The sequence below is a fragment of the Bos taurus genome, chromosome 25 (genome assembly GCF_002263795.3).
Source record: "Bos taurus isolate L1 Dominette 01449 registration number 42190680 breed Hereford chromosome 25, ARS-UCD2.0, whole genome shotgun sequence".
In the NCBI taxonomy this organism is placed as follows: domain Eukaryota; kingdom Metazoa; phylum Chordata; class Mammalia; order Artiodactyla; family Bovidae; genus Bos; species Bos taurus.
The window spans coordinates 42,008,513-42,032,023 of NC_037352.1; the positions used below are offsets into that span (position 1 = coordinate 42,008,513).

General features: G+C 63.6%; 1 protein-coding gene across 8 annotated transcripts; it reads left to right on the forward strand.

Moving 5' to 3' along the window:
- Positions 1–1,299: 1,299 nt before the first annotated feature.
- PDGFA (platelet derived growth factor subunit A) lies at positions 1,300–21,896 on the forward strand. Of its 8 annotated transcripts, none has more exons than XM_024984702.2 (8): positions 3,860–3,875; positions 5,264–5,393; positions 6,820–6,916; positions 11,413–11,517; positions 12,807–12,994; positions 18,626–18,752; positions 19,332–19,400; positions 21,145–21,896. In XM_024984702.2, the coding sequence occupies exons 2-7, from the start codon at positions 5,331–5,333 to the stop codon at positions 19,385–19,387; spliced, it is 636 nt and encodes a 211-aa protein (XP_024840470.1). In that variant the 5' UTR covers positions 3,860–3,875; positions 5,264–5,330; the 3' UTR covers positions 19,388–19,400; positions 21,145–21,896. The 8 variants fall into 8 exon arrangements, with proteins under 8 accessions (XP_059737173.1, XP_059737175.1, XP_024840473.1 ...); XM_024984701.2 differs by lacking the exon at positions 3,860–3,875 and adding an exon at positions 4,083–4,357; XM_059881191.1 differs by lacking the exon at positions 3,860–3,875 and adding an exon at positions 4,852–4,868.
- Positions 21,897–23,511: the final 1,615 nt, after the last annotated feature.

The following is a 23,511-nucleotide window of genomic DNA, read 5'->3' on the forward strand; positions in this document are numbered from 1 at the left end:
AACTAATGTAAAACTTACTAATGAAAAATTTTGCACTCTTTATCTTCATACCAAGTCTTGGAGGCTGTGTGTATTTTACATGAACAGCACACACCAGCCATGTTTCAAATGCCCAGGGGCCTCTCGTGGCAGGGGGCTCCCATCCTAGCCAGACTAGGTCTGGCCTCGATTCCTGAAGCCCCCAAGTGCCCCTTCCCAGAGGTCTTCATTCACAAAATATTCATAGAATGATTGTAGGCCCATATGCTATGTAAAACTTCATTGCGGTTTGTGTGTTTAAAAGGAAAATATTTAATAGGGAGTTAAAACCAGCACTGAGCATAGGGAGGGCAGACCGGAAAGGCCTGATCCTGAACCGGGGCCTGGGGCGGCTGAGATGATGACTTAATTAACACCCGCCTGGCACTTTTGATCTTCAAGGAGAGCTGCCCACTCAGCTGAGGCCGCTCCTGGATTAATTGCCCTGAACCAAGAAATCCTTGCCCAGAGATAAAGGGAGATGTGGTGTTTCGTCATGACAAATTGTTTTGAGATCTGCTTTGGCAGTGGGCAGAGACCTGGGTCTGGACGCCCAGCTGGCCACCCAGGAGGAGGCAGCTGTGCCCGAGCCTGGGGTGCCAGGACCTGCAGGTGGTGCGTGGGGATCGCCTCCCTGGGCAGGAGGCTGGGTGGTGGGAGACAGCCGTGCACAGCAAGGTTGCCGGCCCCTACTCTTCAGATGCAAGGCAGGGCAGGGACAAAGCGCTCCAGCAAAGCCAAGGTCACGGGGCAGAAGGCAGCTAGCGCCCCTCGGGATGGGGATTGAGCAGGTGTGGGCTCCAGCCCTGAGGCCCTCACTGCCAGGAGGCCCCACCATTCTTCGTGCCCCCCTGAAACCTGCAGGGCCAGAAGGCCTGAGACGGCGCCCACCCCCAGCACTGGGAGAGCTGGCCCAGGAGTGGCTGTCCGGGGCTGCACTCTGGGGCTGCGGGCAGTGCCCAACTTCCTGGCATCTATAAGAGGGGTTGTGGGGCAGCTCTCCTCCCCCAGGGGCCACTCAGAAACCGAGGTGTCCAGTGGACGTTAGTCATGACTCCCACTGCAAAAAAAAAAAAAAGGATGGTAAAAGGGTGACAGCAACAATGGAGTGCCAACGGGTGCCAGGCCCCAGGCCAGCACTGCACACGTGGCGAGGCGGGCTGTGGGGTGAAGGGTCCTGGGCTGGCCTCAGGTCCTTAATAAAGGAGCCCCCCTCTCCAGGAGTGGCCAGGCCCTTCCCGCTCCTTCGTGGGTGGGGGGGGGGGGTCATGGGCGGTGCCCAGAGGAACCAGAGAGGGGCAGACGCGCAGTCACCCAGCTGCACCGGGAGTCCCTCTCTGCACCTATTTGTAGCGCCTGACTCACCTTAATTATGGGTCCGCTGCACGTCGGGGCGCGCCGCCGGGACGCTGGAGATAGCCCGGAAGCACCGGCTCCGGGGGCGACCGGACATCCCGGGCTGCCAGGTGCGCCTTCACCTCCCACCAGCACTTACCCTCCCTGGAGCTCCCCCCCAGCGCCCCCTTCTTCCGCCTCGGGGCCTTTGGTTGCCAAGGGGCGCCCACAGCCTGCCAGGGCCGCGTGTCCTGAGCCTGGGCTCCCAACTGTGTGTGTGTGTCGGGGGGCGGTTGGGGTGGGAGCACCGGGAACCTGGAACTGGTCGGGGTCGAGCCGGACTCTCGGCCTGGGCGGGGATGCCCCGCGGAGCCCCGCCTTTGCGCTCTGCGAGGCCGCCCACGCCTCCTCCGACTCCAATGTATATTTAGCCTCTTTATCAAATGTTTGCAGTGAACCGTGTGAACCGCCTAATAGCGGCTGGAAATGAAACTCGATTCCTGGGCAGAAAGGAGCACGTGACCACACCTGAGCCGCCAGGATCGCAAGACAGGCGGGCTGGGCAGGTGCCGGAGCCCCCAACGTGCCTGGCTTCGGGACCCAGGGTCCCCTCTCCCGCAGCCGAGCCTCCATCTGAAACCGCCTCCCCACTCAGCCCCTTCCCCAGAGATGAAGACGCCGGGATTTGAAAGGGGAAGGGGCCTTGGAGAGAGGCGCCAGGGCCGGGGAGTCCCCGCACGCGTGGGTTCCCGTCCTGGTTGGTGATTCTTGCTCAAGTCGATTCAAGGTCTAGGAAACAGCGCCTAGGGATCTCCTTCTGCCGGCTTTTCCGGAGGAGGGGGGAGGGTGGGGGCGGGCTGTCCTTGGTGGCCCAGTGTGAGTCTGCCCTGAGTCTCCCCCAAAAGCGGCTGTCACCGGCTGCACAAGTTTGTGCCACCCTGGGCAGCGGCTGTTGTCGTGGTCGCTATGACAACGAGCCGAGGTTTTATTTTTAATAGCCGCTAGCGATTAGAAGGATGCCTCCGTCGGGCCCCCCACCCCCATCTCGCCTGCTCTCTAACTTTGGTCTGGGCTCCCGTAGAAGATGCCCCCATTCCATGTTCCCAGATCTCTTCTCTTCTGCCCCAAACCCACATTTCTGTCCCAAACTCAAACTGGGAGCCACTGAATTTCCAGGCTGGGATGGGGCACAGAGTGAATCACTTGCTCAAAGCTGGTGGAACCCCCCTCCCCAGGAACTAGCGAGCCTCTGTACAGAGGTTGGAGCCAGAAGAGCCCCCACCCCAGCCCTTACAATACAATGCGACATTTCCTCATTCGAACACCGGCTATCAAACCAAGTCCTTCAGCCCCAAAGACGTGGGGGTCCTCAGGTCCCCTCTGCCTGTGAGGAACTCGATGCTCAAGCAGGTGTGATGCAGTCAACTCTCAGGAAGTCTCTGGGCTCCGCCAGGGGTCCAGCCTGAGTCCAAGCAGTGTGCTCTTTGCTGCCTTCTGGAAACCATCCAGCGGACTCCCTCCAGTGCAATGGAAAGTCTACTTGGGTGGACACGGACAGTACCAAGGCTTCCCGAGCTCTGCCTCAGCCCTCCTTCATTCTGAGCCCCGAGTGCGTGCTTTGGGGGGAGGGGGAGGCTGCAGGTGAGGCTAGCAGGGGAGAGAGGCAGGTGCGCTGGGGGGCTGAACGCTGGGAGACCCTGCCCCCTGGGAATCCCAGGAGGGGCCCACCCCTCCTCCCCGGAATCTGGGGGAAGCTGAGGGCCCCCCCGCCCCCCACCGAGGGCCCACTAGACTCGGCCTTTGAAATGCTGGAGCCCGAGGAGCCGAGGATGAAAGAACGCCTGGAGGGTTGCGCCTTCACTGCCTTTGGCCGGAGGGCAGCCAGGGTGGGGGCAGGGACCTAGCCCGGAGGATGGGGGTGTGGGATGGAGGGCTCGGGCCGGCGGGGTTCTGTTTCCTCAGCCCACCCAGCCACTTGCAGTCCCTAGCCTTTAATGGCCTTCCGTCTAGCTGCGGGGTCACTTGGCTCGTTACCCATCTAGCCCTGATCCCGGGGCTTCTCCGCCCCTCTAGAGACCCGTCGCCAGGGTGCGGTCCCACCTGCCTAGGCAGGCGGGAGGGACCCAGCTCGGCGCACCGCCCTTCGGTGGCGGGGGCGCCGTCCAGCCCCGCTCAGGCCTCGGCCTCCCTCGCGTCGCTCCCCCGCATCGCTCTGTGCGGCGCCGTGGCCGGAGGTGGCGCTCTGTAGGATCCCGGCGCGGGAGGCTGAGACGCCCGGGCTCCTCTCGAGCGGCTCTTTTCTTTTCCTCCCTTCCAGCCCTCGAGTTTCTGGCTCAGACCGCCGCCAGGCCTTCCACGAGGGCGCGGGGACTTGGGGGTGCGGGACCCCAGGGCGGGGACGAGGTCCGCGGCAGCCCCCTCCTCCGACCGGGGCGCCCTCGTCTCCCGGAATGTGGGTGGAGGTTCCTCGTTCAGACGCCCCAGGCATCGGATTCCGGGCGGGGGCGCGTGGCAGCCGCCAGGTGAGTGTCCCAGACGCGCCCCTAAACCCGCCCCACCTCTCACCAGAGCCTCACTCCCCCTCCTTTTATGGCGGGGGAGCCGGGGGCCCGGGATCCAAACCGTGCAGAGGCCGGAGCTCCAGGGCGGGGGGCGGGAGGCGGGGGCCGGCTCGCTTTTGCCCTTTTTGGCGTAGCAGCTCTGGGCGCTGCCCTCTGCCGCCGCTGGGGCCCGAGAGAGGCGAGCCGGCGACGGCGGCGCTTCTGCGGCCGCCTCCTCCCCTCCCCGTCCGGTGCTGCAGGGCTGCAGCTGGCACTGGGGGGTGGGCAAACTCTAGGGAGGGGCGCCCGGGGAGCCCCGGGCAGCGCGCGGAGCCCCGGCGGCTGTGCTCGGGGCCAGGCCCGGGGCCTTGATGGGTTTTACTGCCTGCGCGAGCGCGTGTGTGTGCTCACTGCGGCCGCGGCGGGGCCCTGCCCGGCCCGTTCGGCCCCCACGCGCTTCCGAGGTGCGGGTCCGGGGCCCGGAATCCGGGGGAGGCGAGGGGGAGGGGGCGGGGGAGGGGCGCTGCGCTGCGCTATAACCCCCTCCCCGCCGCCGGCCGGCTCCACACGCGCGCCCCACGGAGCCCGCACAACTCCGGCGAGCCGGGCCTGCCCGCGCCGCCTCCTCCTCCTCCTTCTCTGCCGGCGGCGGCGGCGGCGCCGGCTCGGCCCTCAGGCCCGCGCGGCGAGGCCCCGGGCGGGCGGCGGCTGCCAGGCGGAGCGGCCGCGGGCGCTGCCCGGCTCGGGCCGGCGGAGGGCGGAGCGCGGCGCCGGAGCCGAGGGCGCGCCGCGGAGGGGCGCACGCAGGCCGCCGGGCCGCGCCGTGCTGGGCCGCGCCGTGCCCGGCCGGGCGGCGGCGGCGGCGGCGAGAGGAGGCCGGAGGCGAGCGCGGGGCCGCTGGTGGGCGCGCAGGGCCGCCCGCAGCCCGCAGGGAGAGCGCGAGCCCGCGCCGGGCCTGGCCGGGCGTCCAGACAGGTGATGGGTGGTGCGGCGGCAGCGGCTCCAGCCTCGCTCGGGGGTCCCTTTCGGGGCTGACGCCCGCAAATATGCAGAATTACCGGCCTGGTCGCTCCTAGAGCCAGCGCCGGGGAACGAGCGCGGCGGCGGCCAGCACCGGGAACGCACCAAGGAAGAGGCCCAGCCCCCGCCCTCCGCCCCTTCCGTCCCCACCCCCTACCCGGCGGCCCAGGAGGCTCCCGGCGCGGCGGGCGCGGCAAGCGCGCACTCCCTGCTCCTCCTCCTCTCTGGCGCTGCCTGCCTCTCCGCACTCGCTGCTCGCGCCGGGCGCGCTCCGTCGGCTCCCTGCTCTCCGCGCCACCCTCCTTCGGGCCGCGTTCCCTGAGGGATGGTACTGAATTTCGCCGTCACAGGAGCCCGGCTGGAGCGCCCGCCCCGCGGCCTCGCCTCCCCGCCGAGCCACCGGTGCCTCGGGACGCGATGAGGACCTGGGCTTGTCTGCTGCTCCTCGGCTGCGGGTACCTCGCCAATGCCCTGGCCGAGGTGGGTGCCACCCCCGCGCCCTGTCCTTTCTCCGACTCCCCCTGCGCACGCCCCCTGAGGCCGCCCGCGGGCCCGAGAGCCCGGGCTCCGGGGCTCTGCAGGGCGCGTTTTGATTTCTGCTAGGGTGGTCGGTTTTTAAATTTTCCTAACTGGGTTCTATTTTCTGCCATGCCTAAGTGTGTCTGGTGAGTTTCCAGCGTGTTGCGTCGCTCCGCCGCGGAGGGACGGAGTGGCGGCTGGGTGGACGAGTGGGGAGAAACTTCGGGGGCCGCGGGCTCCTCTCCGAGGAGGGAGACCTAGGGCGCGGCGGACAATGCAGCATTGGGGTGCGGGAGCGCGGAAGGGGGTGTGTGTGTGTGTGTGTGTGTGTGTGTGTGTGTGTGTGTGCGTGTGTGTGAGCTCGCGGAGCCGGGGAAGAGGGAAGAGCCCCCGACAAACTGGTAGGGGCGGTTGCAGCGGGAGCCCCCGGAAGGCAGGGTGAGCAGCGCAGAGCCGCAGACCCCGGGTCCCGGTCCCCACGCCCGGAGCGGCGGGTGGGCCGGCGCAGTCCCGCCCGCGCGGGGCCTGCTTACAGGTGGCTGAGCTAGGCGAGCCGGGGCCGGGCCGGGAGCCCTCGCCCTCCCACCACCCGCGTCCCCACCCCCACCCCCAATCTCGAATCCTCGTGAGCTGTGCTGTGATAAATGACTTTCTACTCCCCCGTCGTGGGGACTTAGTGCTTGAGACCCCCACGACCCCCTACTCCCTTTAAAAACCTGAAAAGAGTAGGGGGAGGCCGAGAGGTGGGGGGTGGTCTGGGTTGGGACCCGGAGCTGCGAGAGATAGATATTTAACCCTCACGTTCCCTGGCAGCCCCTCCCAGTCGCGGCTGGATTTGGGGCGTCTTCGTCGGCGCTAGGGCCGCAGCTGGGCCGGAGCCCGGGGTGGGGCGAGTGTGAGTGTGCGCGCGCGTGTTTGCAGACCCTCTCCCCCGCAGGTTCGGTCGGGATTCCGGGTGTGAAATTTAAACCTCGGGTAGATTAAAGTGTTAGGGCTGCCGTGACTTTCGTCGCCGGTCCGTGACGCATTTCAACTTGATCTTTCTCGATGTTGATTTCACTATTAGACCAGCAGCTCCCCGGGCCCCTCGCCACCCCTAGACCTGTAACGGACACCCCTGGGCAGAGGGGCCCCGTGGGTTTTGTGTGTGTGTGTGTGTGTGTGTTTTTTAATTTAAACGTGGGGACCCGTTTCTTTTTGTAAAGGGCAGACACGAATGGGGACGGAGAATTGTATTGGGGGTCTCATCCAGCCCCACCCTGGGCCTTAGGCTCCAGGGCCCGGGCTGGGGGTCCGGCGGCCTTCCTGCAAGGCGCCCGCGCGGGCCGGGTGGGAGACCAGGCGCTCTGGGCAGCCACGGGCGCTGACCGTGTTGCTATGCTTGCAGGAAGCCGAGATCCCCCGCGAGGTCATTGAGAGGCTGGCGCACAGTCAGATCCACAGCATCCGGGACCTCCAGCGACTCCTGGAGATAGACTCCGTAGGTAAATCGCGCCCCTTCCCTCGGCGCGCGGGGAGGGCGCGGGCGGGCGGGCAGGCTGTATGTGCGCCCTGTGCCGCCTCCCGTGTTCGGGCCGGGCCGGGCGCCGCGCAGGAGCGCACCGAAAGGTCAGAATCCAATCCCGGGCCATAAAAGCCCAGGCGGATGAGTCAGGAGTTTCTCTTCCAATCACCACTTTCTCTCCCGGCGGCGGCCGGGGCTGCTCACTCGCCCAGGGATTGTTTTTTTGCTTTAAGGAAAATGCCGAATGTGTCTCAGAAAGTTAAGCCGCATAGAGGGCGCCGGCGTCCCGGCCAGGTGTGCGGTCCGGGGCCTGCCCTCCGGCCAGGAGGAGCCAGCCCAGACCTTGGGCGCTGAGCCCCGACCTGGGCGCAAGCTGGTACGCGGTGCCGCCCCCCACCGCCCCACCGAGGGCCCCTTTGTCATCGGTGCGCATTTGCTCTGCTCCTGCTGCCGGGCTGGGCCTTGTGGTTGTGAGTCCTGTGTTTTTCTGTTTTCATGAGCCAATAAAAAAGGCGCGCCTTGGACACTCTGCTGTTTGGGGACTATTTTGGGGCTCCCCCTCAGGCTCTGGAGCTGAGCCGCTTTAGGAAACAGTGTCAAGCAGACTTCTGAAGCTCTTGAGTGTCGGCTGCAGAGTTGGACTGGCCCCAGGTGGGCAGAGGTGCTGACGACCCATATTGGCCTGGCTGGGAGCCGGTGGTGCTGGGTGGCTGTGCTTGCCTGTGGACCAGAGGAAGCTCTTCCTAGAGGACAAGGGTTCTGGCCCGCATTTCTGTGGCAGGAACTCCACTGTGAGTTAGCTAGGGGGATACTCATGTCAGAAAACTTACTGTTGACTGGACAAAAAGGAGCCCCAGATGAGCTTGTCAAACAGGGCAACCAAAATTAGCCAGGGGTTGGCTGGGAGAATTTTAAGTGAAATGAAGATTTTTCTTTCGCTGCAAACTACTCTAAAAAGGGGGGCAGTGGAGGAATTAAGTAAAATCACATGGTCTAGTCATTTGGAAATTTGTACCTAATTATGGTGGTGGAAAGGCCTGAACTATTTTCATTTCATGCCAAAACCATTTTCTAGCAAGGGCGATGGTTTCTGTAGTTTCTTGACCCAGGAAATCCTTTGGCTGATCCTTATCAAGAAGGGGGTAGAATTTCACTTGGAGATCAGAGTGGGGCCAGGGGGGGATTTTGATCTGGTTCCTTGATGTGTAACCCTGGGGAGAAGGGTTTGGCTTTGGTTAGCCGAGGAGAACACTTGCCTGCATTCTGCTGCTCCCTGATGGACTTGGGCAAGGAGGGGACTGGCTTCCCAGAGTTTTTTTCCCTGGGAAAGGCTGGGCCTCCCGCAGTACCGGCTTTGGGTTGTGTTGGGGAAATGGGCCATTCACTTTCTGCTGGGACCATTCTTATTCTGTTTTCTGCAGCCCCGCCCCCCCCCCCCCCCCATTAATGCTTTTAGCATTGCAGCTCTGGGGTCATGCTGATAGCATTCCTGACCTGCGGACTTCTGGGTCCATGGCCTCCTTGGAGGGTCCAAACAGAAGAAGCAAGGGTGCAGCAGCCGGTTCTCCGGGCTGGTTTCAAATTGCCCCCTTATAAAAGCCCTGGGAGCCTGCTCCCTCCTGCCCCAGGGAGTGGACAGAGTGGACCGCCTCATTCCCTCCCCCACCTGTTAGGGTAGCTGGGGTCTGAGAGGGAGCTCCTAGTGCCTGGTGAGCTTTGGGCTGAGAACACTCGAGGGGCCCCAGGGTCTCCTTTGTTCAGTAGCTGTGTCCCTCCGGGACCCTTTGTGACACAGACCCCCGGGCCGGCTCCTTCATCAGAGCTCTGGGTGGTCCCCCTCTCAGCTCTGACCTGAGCTGGTTGCTTCTGTAGCATGTTTTGCAGAAGGAGTGGGCTGGGGGGTGTGGGTGTCTTTTCCCCACCTTCTGTTTCTGCCCCAAATGAGTAGAAATGGATCCCGCTGCTAGGAAAGGTTGTAAACTGCTGTGAGGTTACTTCTCCAGGCCCAGGACTCCCCAGCAGGGTCAGCCAGAGGTGGGATCAGTGAGGGGGCGGCTGGGTGCAGAGAAGACCCGCTGGCCTGGGTGTCCGTCCTTCCTCTTACAGCTCCGAGTGGAGCTCTTGCAGACTTACGCCTGGGAGCGGGAAAGGAGACTCGGGTTTGCAGTGGCTCCTCCCCAGGGCGGGGCCTCGTGACTGGCAGGTGGGCGTGGCCTCCAGGGCCGGGCCGTTCCCGTCTCCCAGGTAAGTCGCTGCGCCCAGGCCCGCAGGCGGTGGATTCCTTGCCCGCGCCCGCGAGCTCCGAGCGCGCTCACGGACCGGACAGTTGGTTTTTCACGTGTGACCTTTGGGTGCAGGGGCCAACATGTGGTCTTTTAATGACCAGTAGCATGGAGTTTGCGGCCTGTGTGTCGGGCGTGCTGAGAGCAGAGCATTCAGCCGCGCGGGAGCTTTGTTCTCTGAAGCCTGGCTGGGCGCCCGTGGCCATTGAGTAAGGATACATAAATATCATCCCATTAGGCCATTAATGCTCCTCCAGGACTGACGGCTGGAAGACGGCTCTCTATCCTTCGGACATCTGTGCAGAAGAGGCAGAAGGGAAAACCAGTTGATGAACTGTCCTGAGAGCCATTTTCGGGTGTGATTCATGTGTGGCCTTCTCTTGGGAAGGGGATCCCTGCCTGTTGCATCTCCACCCACATGAATCAGAGGGCTGCCTCCCCATCAGCAATGTCTGGGCTGAGTTTCCGGACCACCCGTCTCCATAGGGTAGTGGATGAGCTTGTCTGACTGGGAGCTCTTGCTACTCTTGCTGGGGATTGAGTCCTGGGTTCAGGTTGCAGAACAGTTGATTGACCAGGAGGAGGCTTTGTCTTCTCTGCTTCTTCAGGGGCAAGAGACCTGGGTGTGGGGCAGGCAGTCGGGGGCCTCCTGCCGGCCATCGGCCTTGCTTGCTCTTCTGAGCTTTGGCCTCAGTTTCTTCTGAGGTGGGGAGGCGGCAGCCCCTACTGTGTGCACGGCACCACGATGTCGCGGAAGGCCGCTGTTGCCTGGCTGGAGCGCGGGGTGGGGTGCGGCCTGCGTTGCTGCCGTTGCGTTGTCTCCTAGAAGCTCAGGATTGACCACCTGCTCCTGGGCTTGGCGATGGCAAGATGGCCACCACCAGGACGTGACTCATAATGTCACTTTTTTCGTGAAAAAATGCTTCTTGTAACAGTTGGTAGATGGGAAATTCTTACTGCATGAGTAGTTCTGTTCTGATCTTATTTTGGGTCTCAGAAAAAATTAGCGGCAGTGGAACGTTGAGTCATTTGAGGGAAGAGCTGGGTTCCCCTGGACGGCGGGGTGCACGGTGGCGCATCTTGTGCTCCCGCTGCATTCTCTGTGTTTGCACTTCGTTTCTAGTGAGTGCAGGTTCAGACTGCCGGCATGTGGACAGTCTCCACGGCCTCTGTGTGCTGCACATCGGGGACGGGGGTCCTCAGGTCTGGGCTCATGGCTGGGATACCACTGGAGCTTCTTGGGGAGGGGAGGTGGTGAGAACGGGCTCCCTGGGCAGCTGTGGCCCTGGAGGCGTGCCTTCTCAGAGCCCGCTGCCTCTGGTTAACGGTGGGGGAAGCAGTGACAGAGGGGAGAGGCGGGGAGATGCCCCACCAGGTCTGAGGGCCCATTACCCTGGTGCAGGTGCTGTCCTTGGGCGGGGTCCGCCCAGACGGCAGGTGTGTGTCCCTTCCGAGCCCTGTCTGGGGGCCCTGGGAGCAGAGCGGGTGGTGGTGTGTGTACCGAGGAGGCTATAGCCAGCCTGGGGCGCTAGGCCCAGCGGTGACCTTGGCTCTGGGGCCACTCAAAGCTCTTTCCTTCCTGAGAGCCGTGTCCCCCACGGGGCGCTGGGCTCCGGACGCGCCGCTCCGGTTCTAGCGGACTCGCCATCATGGCAGGCTGACGTTCAGGGACTAGGGGGGTCTGACCGAGGCCCCGTCTGGCCTTGCTCCTGATGCCCCTGCAAGGCCGGGATGCTCAGCCAGGATTGGGTCAATGAGGGCAGCAGAGGAGGCAGCAGAGGTGGTGGAAAAGTTGCGGCTGCAGCCTGTGCGGGTCTGCCGTCCAGCCCGCTGTCCAAGGTGCGCTGTCCAGCAAGCAGCAGAAGGCCTGTCAGCTCAGCCTTGCGGGCAGGGCGGGCTGGCTTCAGGCACCTCCCCTGGGTCAGCCCTCATCCAGCTTCCCTGAGGAGGCGCCCCGGGCGGGCTGGCTGCAGGCCCTTCCCCACTGGCCTGCAGCTTCACGGTGGGGTGCAGGGCAGGCAGGAGCCTCGTGCCGGCCGCATTGGGAGTCTCATCCTGCACACGTCTGGAGGCCCCCCCTTGTGGGTACAGAGGGACCCCCTCTGTAACGAGGAGGGCGGTGGGGTGTGCTGCTGCGCAGGCCCCAGGGGCCCAGGTGTGGGCAGACGGTTGGCATCTCCTCTTTTTCCTGTAGGAGCTGAGGAGCCTTTGGAAACCAGTCTGAGAGCCCACGGGGGCCACGGCGCCAAGCATGCCCTGGAGAAGCGGCCAGTGCCCATCCGGAGGAAGAGGAGCATCGGTGAGTCCCTGTGCTGGGGGGCTGTGGAGGGGCTCCGGGGACACGTCCTCCCCCCCGACCAGGACGCGGGGTCCGTCTCTTCTCTGCTGTGCAGGCCCCGCGCCCCCCTCCCCATTCCCTGCTGCAGGCCTGGCCTGGGCCAAGAGTTTCCAGAAGCGGGGAGCCGCCATAAATTCCTGAGGTGCCCGGTCTTGTTGGGGCCTGTGCTGGAGGCAGCCTCGCTGGAGGATGGTTGTGTTTAATTTGCAGTTCATAACATCAAGCACAGAGTGCTCCCCGCCGCCCCGCGGAGGGGTGGGTGCAGCCATGCTGGGCCTGGGGGGCCCTTTCCGGGGTCCCCACCTCCTGCAGTCCTGGCCCCTTGGCCCCACTCTGAGCATCTGGGGTCTGCCTGGCCCCTTCAGGAGTGACTGGCTGATGGAGGTCTCCTGGGGCCTTGGGCTCAGCTTTGAGGGGAGACCTTGCCCCAGGGGTGCAGTTGGGGGGTGTGACCACCCAGTCCCGTGCCACCTGGGGATCCTGACAGCTGTCCGTCCTCCTTGTGACCTTGGGCATGTGACTCTCTCTGTCTGAGCTGTCTTTCCAAGAATATGAATTTTATAGCTTCTGCCTTTGGGCGTGGTGTGTGGGTAGACGATTCCTGGTTGAGGCCAGCAGGCCCTCCCGGGTGACGTGTGCTGCCTCGAGTCTTCGGGCCTGATGGGGGCCTGTCCTGCTCCAAACCGGGGGCCTGCCCTTGAACGGAACTGGGGCTAGACTGAAGGCTGTGGCCCTGCCTGGCTAGACTCCCCAGATCCTTCCTGCTGGTGGGCGCTGGGTTGGGCACTGTGAGTGGGGCCCCCTCCCGCACTGGGGTGGCTGGGTCACCAGCACCCTGCCCTCTTGATTTGGGGGCCACTGGAAATGTGCTTGTGGGAGGCGGGGCCCTTGGGAGGGGGGGCAGGTGAGAGCTGCCCCCCCGCCCCCGGTCCTGAGTGAAGGTGGTGTCCCAGCTCCAAGCTGGCCTCAGGGGCTGTGTGAGCCCCTTTTCAGCCCCCACACCCCAAGGGAGGCTCTCTGCAGCACCCTGCCCCTCTGGGGTCTCCCCTCCCAGCCCTCAGGTTACCGCTCACCTTCGGGCCAGTCAGCGGCGCCCTGCTGGGGGGTCTTTCTGCCTGTGCTGGACCAGGGGCTGGGTGACATGTCCCGTGGGCGGAAGCCATGGGCTGTGGGTCGCTCCTGCCTGGACCCCTGGGAGCTGCTGCAGCCCTGGGGCTTCCGGCACGTTCACCCGCCTCTCACGTCTGCAGAGGAGGCCATCCCAGCGGTCTGCAAGACCAGGACTGTCATTTACGAGATACCTCGGAGCCAGGTGGACCCCACGTCCGCTAACTTCCTAATCTGGCCGCCGTGCGTGGAGGTGAAGCGCTGCACCGGCTGCTGCAACACGAGCAGCGTCAAGTGCCAGCCGTCGCGTGTCCACCACCGGAACGTCAAGGTGAGCCTGCGCATCCCTGGCCTGCGGCGGCCAGCTGTGGCTGGTGAGCCGGAGGATGCGGCCATTTCTCTGACTGGCACACTGAGGCCCGGGGGCGGGACTGGGGCTTGGGTCCTGGTGGGTAGTTTAGGGGTGGTGTCTGGTCCCCTCTCCAAGGGCCTCTCGTGGGTCTTAGGACGACGAGATCCTAAGATCCACAAGAAAAGTGGTTGGCTTTGCCGACGGGTTTCGCATGGTGTCCAGCCATTTAGCTGAGAGCTGCCTGGTGTCTCCTCCAGGCTCTGGAAGGGTCTCTTGGGCACTTTAGTGGGGGCTCTGGTGGTGGCAAGGGGGCTGGGCGTCCCCTGAGAGCCTCTCCCCACCGAGACTGGAAGGGAGCCCCAGGCTGGGGCTGGGTGGGGAGGCTGACTCCCACCATGGCTCAGAACTTGGCTCAGAACTCAGGCTGCAGGGCCAGGCACCGCCTGTCATGCTAGACCTCTGGCCCCTGTGAAACCTGGGAGGGAGTCCCTCTCCACTGGACGTGCTGTTGATGGGGCGCCAGCCAGGGGGGTCCTTTTGGGGGCCAGGTTGCCCCCTGTTTCAGGAAGGTGTGCTCTGCGTGGAGAACCACAGGCCCTGCGGCTTGGGTCAGATGTCTCTGCTCCCGTGTTGGGCTCCTGGGAACCAGTACATGGCCAGTGCTCACTATGAGGCCTTCTCCCAGGCGGGAGGCTGGCTGGTTTGACCGCTAAGTGCATCACGGGGTCTTGCAGCAGGGCAGGTTCCTAGGACACATACTGGGGCTTGTCCTCTGAATCTGGGGGAAATTCTGCATCCTCAGGTCACTGGGCAGCTCAACTCGGGCCTGGCTTCTGGCCCTATGTCTGGAAGCCTTTCTTAGCCTGGGCTTGCTCCCCTCTGGCTGCACCTGCCTCTTCGGGGGAGTGGGTCTGGGACATGGGGACTGCTTGCCCCCACGGAAGGTCTGTCTCCGGGTGGTTTGTGGTCCCTGTGGCCCTGGGCGTGGACTTGGCACCGTGTCATGGAGGAGCCCCTGCCACCCACCCCCTCGCCCCCCGCCCCACCCCACTCAGCCGGGCCTCCAGTTTTCCTGGAATGTGGACTTCTGCTCTGGGGGTGCAGTAGAACTCTTTTCTCCACTGGGATTTATTTCCGATCACCTGCGAGCCTGAGTCCAGGCTTCTGGCCCCAGAGTGAGGTGTGGAGTTAAGGACCCTGTAGCTGGCACGCGAGAAGCACTTTAGACTCTAACTGGGACTTGACTTGACCTCGGGACTTGGTCCTCTGCGTGCTTTGGAGATTGAGTAAGTGGATTCCACGGCTGGCTGCCTGTGGTCTCAGGTGGACACTCCCCTGGGGCCAAGGTGCCCTGGAGTGCCTGCCCGGCGTGCTGGCTCCTGCCTCAGGCCTCAGGCTCCGGGTGGGGGGTCGTCTGCCCTGGGCACCCCGCGGGCCCCACTGCTGTGTCCTCCTTGGTTCAAGGAGGAAGCAGGCCTGATGCCTGCCTGTGGGCTCAGCGGTGGCCCTGGCTCTCAGCCCAGCCTCCTGGGCTTCCGTTGGGTCTGGGGGTCCCTCCTTGTGGTGTGTTGAGGGGTCTTAGGAGCCCCAGGAGTCCAGGGAACTGAGGTCTTTGTCTCTTGGGCCTGGGGGTGGGGTGCCCTAGATTAGATGGTCCTGCTTACGGATGCTGGAGCCTGTCTGTTGGGCCAGCAGCAGGGGCCTGGAGGTACAGGGGAGTGGAAATGGAGCGGGCTCTCTGCCCGTGGCTCCAGCCTTTGGGGTCCCCCACGGCTCCCACTCTTGCTTCCCATGGTGTGAGGGCAAGGCCATGTCTGGTCCCAGGCTGGGCAGTGACCCTCTGTCTCCCCTGGTCCATCCTAAGGGTGGGCGGGTGGTCCACAGCTCCTCGGGGGTCTCAGTGGGTGAGAGCAGGTGCTCCGTCTGCCGGAGCGGCCTGACCAGTGAGCGGGAGAGCCGAGTTCCATCTGCCCAGAGTGGGGTCAGCCTGCCGCGGGGGGCCTGACCACCCAGCTCCGCATCCGGCACCCCGCACGCCTTCGCCCACCCGCCTCTCCCGGGGAGGGCCCCTCCCGCCCTGCCATCAGGAGGTCGGCAAGGAGACATCCGGCCCCAGACCCCGGGGTCCTGGCGGGAGGAGACAGAGGTCAGTGGGAACAGGAGGCCCATTGTAGCATGCCCACCCCCCAGCCTGGCCAGGGGCCGTCCCTGTTCCATTTGGGGTTGAGGCCGAGCAGAGAGCGGCCCTCAAGGCCCAGACTGAACATGGGGTGGGTGCTGGGGGTCATAGGGTGACGCACAGCCCGAGGCCCCTCATTGGGAGGAGAGGGCGGGGAGGCCGGGACGGTCTCCCGGGTGACTGAACCAGGTAGGTACCCTCAGCTGCAGGGGGCTCCGGGCCCGGGGTCAGGACACGCCCAGGTCGGTGGCCTGGCCCCTAGAGCCCTGCTGTGACCTCCATGGAGGGCGGCCTGAGACCTCCGGGGCCTGCCCTGGGGGCGGCTCGTGGACCCTGGAGCCCCTGCAGACCTGCCGTATTGCCACGTGGGCAGGGGTCCCAGCCACTCCCCGGCACCCCGCTCAGCAAGGCCAGCGCCTGGCATCTGCCCCCCCGGTGCGGGCTGACATGCGGGTCCCGCCCCTAGACCTGAGCCTCTGTGGCCGGGACAGGTGGAGCTGGGCGTGGGCGGCGGCGGGTCAGGCGGAAGGAGCGGCTCCCCGCCGCCGGGTGGGCCTCCAGCCTCACGGGTGCTGGGAGTTTGGGGCGGCCCTGCTTTCAGGGCAGCTGCGGGCTCAGCTCTGCGGCCATGTTGGGCAGTTAACTGCAGTCTGACTTCGCCAGACCTCCGGCCTCTGGGAGGTGGGCCTGGCGTGTCTACCCGGGGAAGTCCAGGATGGGCTTCTGCACCCCTCATGGACAGGGGCCCTGTGCTTTGGGTGGGGGTCCCCACAGGGCCGCATCAGCCGTTGCTGTTCCGGGAGCCAGGTCGGGCCGTGAGGGTGAGGCAGCAGCTCTGGCAGCATGCCTCCGTGCCGGGCTCCTGAGTCCCTGCCCTGTGCAGCGAGGCGCCCGTTGCTTGCCCGACTTGAGCCCTAGTTGGTCAGGGAGGGCAGACCCCATCGGCCGCAGGCCCTGGGGCTGGGTTCTCTTCTCCGGCCACTGTGGCCTCTAGACCGAGCCTGGAGAAGGCCTCCCGCCACCCACCTGGGAGCCAGGTCGGTCTGTCCATCGTGACCCCGGGAGCCGGACTCAGTTCTGAGTGGACTTGGGGCTGCAGGGCCCCAGTGACCCTGCCTGGCGAACTCAGGATGTCCCCTGGCTGAGAGGCACGCTCAGGGGCCCTGCTGGTTGCAAGTCCGGGACCCCTCCCTGTGAACCAGGCCCTGTCCGTGCAGCCTGTTTCTCAGTCTGTGAAGCGGGCCACGGTCGTGCCCTCTCGAGGCTGCTGTGAGAGTCATGGGCCTGGCCCGTGGGATTCGGGAGATGCTGCTGTTTATTCTGGACCTGGGACCTCTCGGGGGGCCTCTGGCCTCCGCAGTGCCACACCCCACCTCCCACCTGCGTCAGGGGGCCCTGCAGGGCGCGGCTGTCCCTGGCCCTCCTGGGGGTGTCCTGCTTCATGGGGGCTGGCGGGCACAGGGACCCAAGGCCTGGCTCAGAAGGCTGATGGCGTCATGGGGTGGTGTGCTTGGGTGGGTCTGGCCTGGGACCCCGCAGGTGGGGCAGCTCCATGGCGGGGAGTCCGAGTGTCTGGTTTTTCAGGAGCAGCCGAGACAAACGGCGGGGAGAGCGTGGGGTGTGGGCTCCGAGAGGCTGCAGCGTAGGTAGGTCTGGGGGTGGGGCGCCAGGGGGTGGGGCGCCAAGGACGTCAGCATCTTCATCGTGGCCTTGGCTAGGGCGGAGGACGCTTTTGAGAATTTAATATTCACAGCGCATTCTTGGGGGAAAAATGTAGCCATTTCCTGGCCAGATGGAGGTGGTGGACCAGCCCGGATACTTGCAGGTGCGGCTATGAATCCCTGTTTGTTTTTCTGTGATAAGAAAAACAAGATTTTTCTCTAAAGACTCAAGTGGCCGCTGTTGCGCACCCTTCACTGAGGGGCCCGCTGGGGCAGCGCTGCTGGGCCCAGCGCTGGTCCCCGGGCGGCCTGTCTGGTGGCTGGCGAGCGTCCCCCTCCCCCACACCCATGCCGGCCGTGGGGGCCTGGGTCCTCGTCCTGCCCTGCAGAGGATACCAGGGGAGGCGCCCACTGGCCAGAGGCGTGCCATCCAGAGGGCCAAGCCCTCGGGTGGCCTGTGTCCCCCAGGAGAGGCCAGGGTGGTGGGAAGCGTGTGGGCACTCAGAGCAGGGTCCAGGGCGGGGTGAGGCGCTGGCCTGTGTGCCTGCTGCCTGAGCCCCAGGGGAGTGGACAAGGCTGCTTGGGCCGGCAAGCTGGCCTGTCTGGATGGGGGCCTTAGATAGGCTCTGTGCAAAGGTGCCGACTTCAGTGGTCTCTGGACAGTGACCCAAGTTCCAGGTGCTTATGTGTGCGTGAGGCCGTTTGTCCTTCACCGTGACCCCCGGTGCATGTGACTTATGTCCCCACTTTACAGATGGGAAGGTGGAGGCTGGCTGCCCACCTCTCGGACTCTCCCCGGGGAAAGGGGCAGGGGCAGCCGGGCCCCAGGCCTGCAGGAGCTCCCACCCGAGGCCTCCTCTCTACCCGGTCTCGAGGTCTCGACTTGGGAAACCCTTGGGCCTGGCCCCAAACCCGGCCCAGCTCCTGACCCGTCTGAGCCACGGCCTCTTCACACGGCCGGCAGGCCACCGGCTCTGTTCTGCTTGGTTAATTCACGCGGCCAGGTGGCCGTTCCAGGTCTGGACGGGCCTCCAGGCCTGCTCGCCTATGACGTGGGCAGCCTGGCCACCAGAGTGCAGGGTAACCCCCTGCCCGGGGTCCCCAGGCTGGAGGCTTCTGTTTGTGGCCTGGGGTCCCATTTGCCCTGGTCAGCTGTGGCCCATGAGCCAGGCTTCCCCAAGGCCTCCAAGTGCCGGAGGTGGGCCTTGGCCAAGCCCTGCTCCCCGCCCCGCACCCATGTCCCTGGGTGAAGAGCGAGGGATGGAGAGAGTGTCCCTGGGGGCTGTTCTGGGAGCTGGGTGAGGCTGCAGGGCTGGGGCCGGCTGCACGTCAGGTGGCTGAGGGGTCCTTGTCTGGAGCCCCAGGTGGGCCCATGCCTCCTGCTCCTCCTTGCGGCTCGGGGTTGGGCCGGAGGGCGGATGGTCCCGGGCCTCGAGCAGCAGCCCCGGTCCCTGGCTGCTGATGGTCAGGCGCACCTTTGCCGACCTCTGTGGCTGTTCCACGTATCCCTGAAGCGTGGAAGCAAACCCCTTTCGTCACCCAGAGCCTCCCCCTCCAGGGCATCCTTCAGGGCCTCTCCTGGCGGGCACAAGCCTCTGGGCTCAAGTTAAAATGGGACCAAACCACAAACGCTGCACCTCACTGCTGGGTCTCACTGCTTCCTCACTGGTGCCCCTGCTTTTCCCACTGGGAGGAGGTCAGGGGTCAAGGGTCGTCCCGGCGCCCAGGCTCGTGTGCCGCTCGTCCACGGCCGCGCTGCTCTCCCGACAGGTGGCCAAGGTGGAGTACTTCAGGAAGAAGGCGAAGTTAAAAGAGGTGCAGGTGCGGCTGGAGGAGCACCTGGAGTGCACGTGCACGAGCGCCAGCCCGAGCCCCGACCACCGCGAGGAGGAGGCGGGTGAGTCCCAGCCGGGGGGCGGGGCCGGCGGCGGGGCGGGGGGCGGCGCCTGTGGCCTGTGGGAGGGGCGCGGGGCGGGGCCGGCGCCTGTGGCCTTGGGGGGCGGCGGGGGCATGGGGGGCGGGGGCGGAGCCCTGTGGCTCAGGCCTGCGGTCACTGTGCGTTCACTGCGCGGCCCGTGCGACCCGGGACCTGCTGTGGCGGGGGGTGTGCTGCCCCCGAGAGCATCGCGGGGACATGGCCACGCGCCTGGAGGGAGGGGTCAGGCCGCCGTGGGGTCCCGTCTCCCGCCCCGGCCCGAGCGGTGAGCTGGAGAGATGCGGCCCGTCCCTGGCGGGTGGCAGGTGCTGGCCACAGTGTTGGCGATCGGGGACCTGGCCTTCTCGGCCAGACTCTGCCCAGAGCAGCCCGGCGTCGTGACCGCCGCGCCGGGCCGGCTCATGGGACCAGGAAGTGTCTCCCTGCCAGCGCCATCGAGCTGTTTTACAGAAAGACAAACACCCCAGGTATTTATTGCTTCAGTTTCCACCCCACACCCTCCCTCAGGCCCACTCACCCTTCCTGCCCTTCTGTCAACAGGAAGGCGTAGGGAGTCAGGTAAAAAACGGAAAAGAAAAAGGTTAAAACCCACCTAACGTGGCCAACCAGGTAGGAGCCACCCGCCAGCCGCGCCGCCATCCTGGGGTGGGAGGCGCAGCGCCCGCTCACTCGGCGAATCACCCACAGGCGAGGACGCGCCCTGATTGGCCTTGATCCGTCCGCGAGCTTCCGCTGTCTGTCCGGCCGGGCTGCGGGTCTCCACGCTCCTGTCCTCCGCCCCTTCTCCTGCCGCTCGGGACGCCTGGCCCCAGCCCCTCCTGCTCTGGGGTGCCCGCTCTGGCTTTGGCCCTCGTTGATCGGGAGGCAGAGATCATAGGAGCGGGGTGATCTGGGCTCCCTGAGCAGCAGTGGAGTAGCTCCCGTGTTTAATTGCTGGGATCACACAGACAGCTTACCCACTCCTTCGACAGATGGAAAAACTGAGGCTTACCAGGATCACAGATGAGACGTTGAAGGCTGGATAGATCCTGTCTGAAATGCTTTGTAAACATGTAGGGCTGTTGGTTGCTGTACTGGAAATTGTGTTTGGCTGCTAACAACACACCAGAAATAAGGGCAAGATAAGGTAGAGACCAGAGCAGGTACGGCAGTCTCAAAGTACCATCAGACACCCACTTCAGGATTGGTGATGTCCGTGCTCAGCCTCGTGGCCTGACATGGCTGCCCCAGCTCCAGAAATCGTGTTACACTCCAGGCTGGAAGAAAGGTTATGGTGGGGAGAACAGTGAAAGGACCCAGTGACTTTTGCTTTAATCTCACTGGCCACCCCTCCACTCTGAGGGGGCCTGGGAAAAGTGGTCTTTTCGAGGGGCTTCCCAGGGGAGGTGGGTGTGGGCAACTGCGGTTGTCATGGAGGGAGGCAGTGCTAAGTCTTCCTGGTCCTTCCTGTTGGACTGTCTGCCTCTGGAGAGCCTGGTCCTTGCTCCTGGGTATGTGGAGCCCATGGCATCCAAGACAAACAGTTGTGAGAGAAACTCTTGGCGACAGGTGCCTGGGAACCCAGGGCCCAGCTGAGTGATGTGTAACTGTAGAACCTGACCAGGCCAGGAGCTTCTCAGGCCTGTGGGCCAGGTCCACTCGGGAGGCTCCTCTGGGAGGAAGGGTCCACGTAGACAGATCCTGAAGCAGCCCCCAGCTGCCGAGCCTTGGCTTCGGGTCCTGAGGGTGTGCAGGGGCTGATCAGTACCTGCCTGTGCTTCCCAGTCTGCAGCCACCGGGCTAAGCCTCCACGGGCCAGCTGATGACAGAGACCCTAAAGGGAGAGTGCCGTCCCTGCCTCCCTGCTAGCATTCGGTCTCTGGGCGTGTGGTGTGAATGTTCGGATGAGCAACAGACGGGCAGTGTAGGGCAGGGAAGAGCTGCTGCATGCTCAGACCCATGTGCCCCGCCTGGTCACAGAGACCCGTGTCTCACTGATGGCATCCGGTGACAGGATTGCCTCATGGCCCAGAATGGCTGCCGGAACACCAGAAATCATACCAAGCTGTAGGCCAGAAGAAAGAGAAAGGTGAGGAGAAAAGCAGAAGAACCCTTCTGGGCCTCAGTTTTCCCCATCTGTACAATGGGAGAATGGGGCTTGCTCTGAAGCTGTGTTCTATGAGATCCCAAGAGCCGAGTGCCAGTTCTGGTCAGGATGTTACAGAAAGGGTAATGGGGCATATTTGATTTGGAAAATTTAACAAAGGCTTTAAATCTTGCGAGCTACCACGCAGCGTGTATGCGTGTGTGTGCGTGCCGTCATGGCTCTTGTGAGTTCGTGGCCTCTCAGTGTCTGTCTCTCTCCTGCCTGCAGATGTGAGGTGAAGATCAGCCAGCAGCCCTCTCCCGGGACACGGATGTACATGGCGTGTTACATTCCTGAACCTACTATGTACGGTGCTTACTGCCAGCGTGGTCTTTGTTCTCCTCCGTGAAAACTGTCTCCATGCACGCTTTGGAGAACAAAGAGACAGTATACGTCGTTCATGTGACATCAAAGCAAGTATTGTAGCACTCGGTGAAACAATAAGACGCTTCCTTGTCAAAAAAAAAGAGAGCAAACAAACCCACGGAACACGACAAACAAACTCACTCACAGAAATATCTGAACAGTTGCCGGAATGGAGGGACGCCCCGAGGGACGGAAGGACTGACGTCTCAGCGGACTGGATCTCTGTCCAGGGTGGTCACAGGTGCTTCTGCCGAGGATGCAGAGCCTGCTTTCTGAAGGCTGCGATCGGAGGCCGCGGGCTCTGCAGGCGCACGCAGGAGCCAAGACTGGGGAACCACATCTCCTTGCCGTAGTGTTTGAGTCTTATCCAGAAACTTCCCTGAGAGCCTTAAGTGGATTTTTTTTTTTTACATCATAAAGTGATTATTAAGCTTTCCTTTTTACTCTTGGCCTAGCTTTCTTTTTTTAATTATCTCTTTGGAAGACATTTACACCGATAACACCAGGCTGCTGTGACAGTCAGTACAGGGGACGGTACCTTTCCTAGCAGGATGCAAGCGAATGAGCTGTATTAAAATAAACGTGGTATGCCCACCCGTGCATCATTTCCTAAATGTTTCTGGCTGTACGTGTTTCTTCTTGCCCCGTCTCACCCGCCTTTTAATTTAAGCCATTTCGAGAGAACTGCGTGAAGCAATCACATGCCGTTCCCCAGCCTCCTGCCTGCGTGGCCGGGCCTGAGGACCCGGCTTTCCCGAGCTGCAGCCCGGGGTTGCTCCCTGCGGCTGCCGTGTTTGGACAGAAACTAAACTCTTATTTTTGGTAAAATGTTACGCTTTACGTGTATTCAACGGAAATTCTGTGTGTTGTTGTTTGATTTTGTTTTTTTTTGTAACGGTGAAGTTTGTATTTTTGTCTAATATTACCAAGTTTTATATACCTGAGAGCCTGCCATGGTATTTTTTTTTTTTTTTTTTGAACCAAAAGGAAAAAAACAAACCCACCAAAATGCATTCACGGTGAAAAGCATTTGTGGCCGCGGCCCATCAGCGCCACATGGCCTGTGGCCTGTGGTGCTGGAGCTCCAGGTGGTGACCGGGAAGTCTCGGTGTCCTGGGCCTGCCTCCGGGATTCTGGACGACTGGGCCGAACAGCTGCACCGGCATCGTGACCTCACAGAGACGCGGCGGCGCGCCCTGTCAGACGCCAAGTGAATGAGGAAGATTTGATCCCTCGGAGTGCGTGGACAGCAGTGTCTGCTGCGCCTGCGAACTGGGTCAGCCCCGTACTGCCCGCGGCCTGCCGCCCCTGTCCTCGCCTCGGAGCTCGAGTGACCGTCGGGACCCTTCTGTTGCCCTGGGGCCGTCTCCGGTGACAGGGAGCGTCCCGTCCCGGGACTCACCTGTCCGTTCAGGAGCTTCCTCCACGCGCGGCTGTAGGACGCCTTTGACTAGCGCATGGGGGCGTGGTCGCGGGCCGTGGCCCCGCCCCATGGGGGACCGCCCCTCCCAGGAGGGGTGTCCCGCAGCGGCGCTCTGCGCGATCCTGTGCTGTGGATACGTGTCTGATGTGAGATGTACAAACGTGATCTGTGTATTTACGTCCGGTGAGATGCCCAGAACCCTGCTCAGTTATTCTTTCTTTGGGCAAATGCGTCTGATGGTCTGTCCATTAAAGCAATGGCGCAGAAAGGCTTGGTGTGCTCTTGGGGGAGAGGAACGCCCAGGAAGGGGTGGGGCCCCCAGCGGCAGCCGGGAGGATGTTGGTGGGGAGCGGCCACCACGTGTCACGGGACTGAGGGTCTCGGCCTGCTCTCCGTTCCCTGATAAAGGCACTAGGCCCTGAACGCTGGCCCCTGCCCAGTGCCCGTCCAGCTCCAGGACTCCTGGGAGGCCGCGTCATCGACCCCCGAGGGGTCCAGGTGGCGCGCTCAGCTGGCTTAGCTCCCTTGTCCCCCATCTGTTGTGAACTTCCCTGGAAGCTCTAGACAGAAATGGGGAGAACAGGCCCCCTAAGGAAGATGTGGCCATACAGTGGGGTGCTGGGCCTCCAAAACGGAGCCTGTGAAGGGCTGGGGAGCAGAACGCTTGTTGTAGGGGGCGTCCAGGGGTCAAATGGTGAAGCAGGGAGTTGGGCTCCATCCCGGGGGCCTTGGAAGTGCCCATCAGAGCCGTCTGCCTGGGTTGTGCACCTGTGAACACAGCTCCTTCAGGGCCTTTCTCTTGGCTT

Bases quoted from the DNA above. Each gene is read 5' to 3' on its own strand.
- PDGFA (XM_059881190.1), top strand. From the start codon at position 3,804: ATGTGGGTGGAGGTTCCTCGTTCAGACGCCCCAGGCATCGGATTCCGG. The intron at 6,917-11,412 runs GTAAATCGCGCC...TTTTTCCTGTAG, and splicing joins CCTGGAGATAGACTCCGTAG to GAGCTGAGGAGCCTTTGGAA. The intron at 12,995-18,625 runs GTGAGCCTGCGC...CTCTCCCGACAG, and splicing joins TCCACCACCGGAACGTCAAG to GTGGCCAAGGTGGAGTACTT.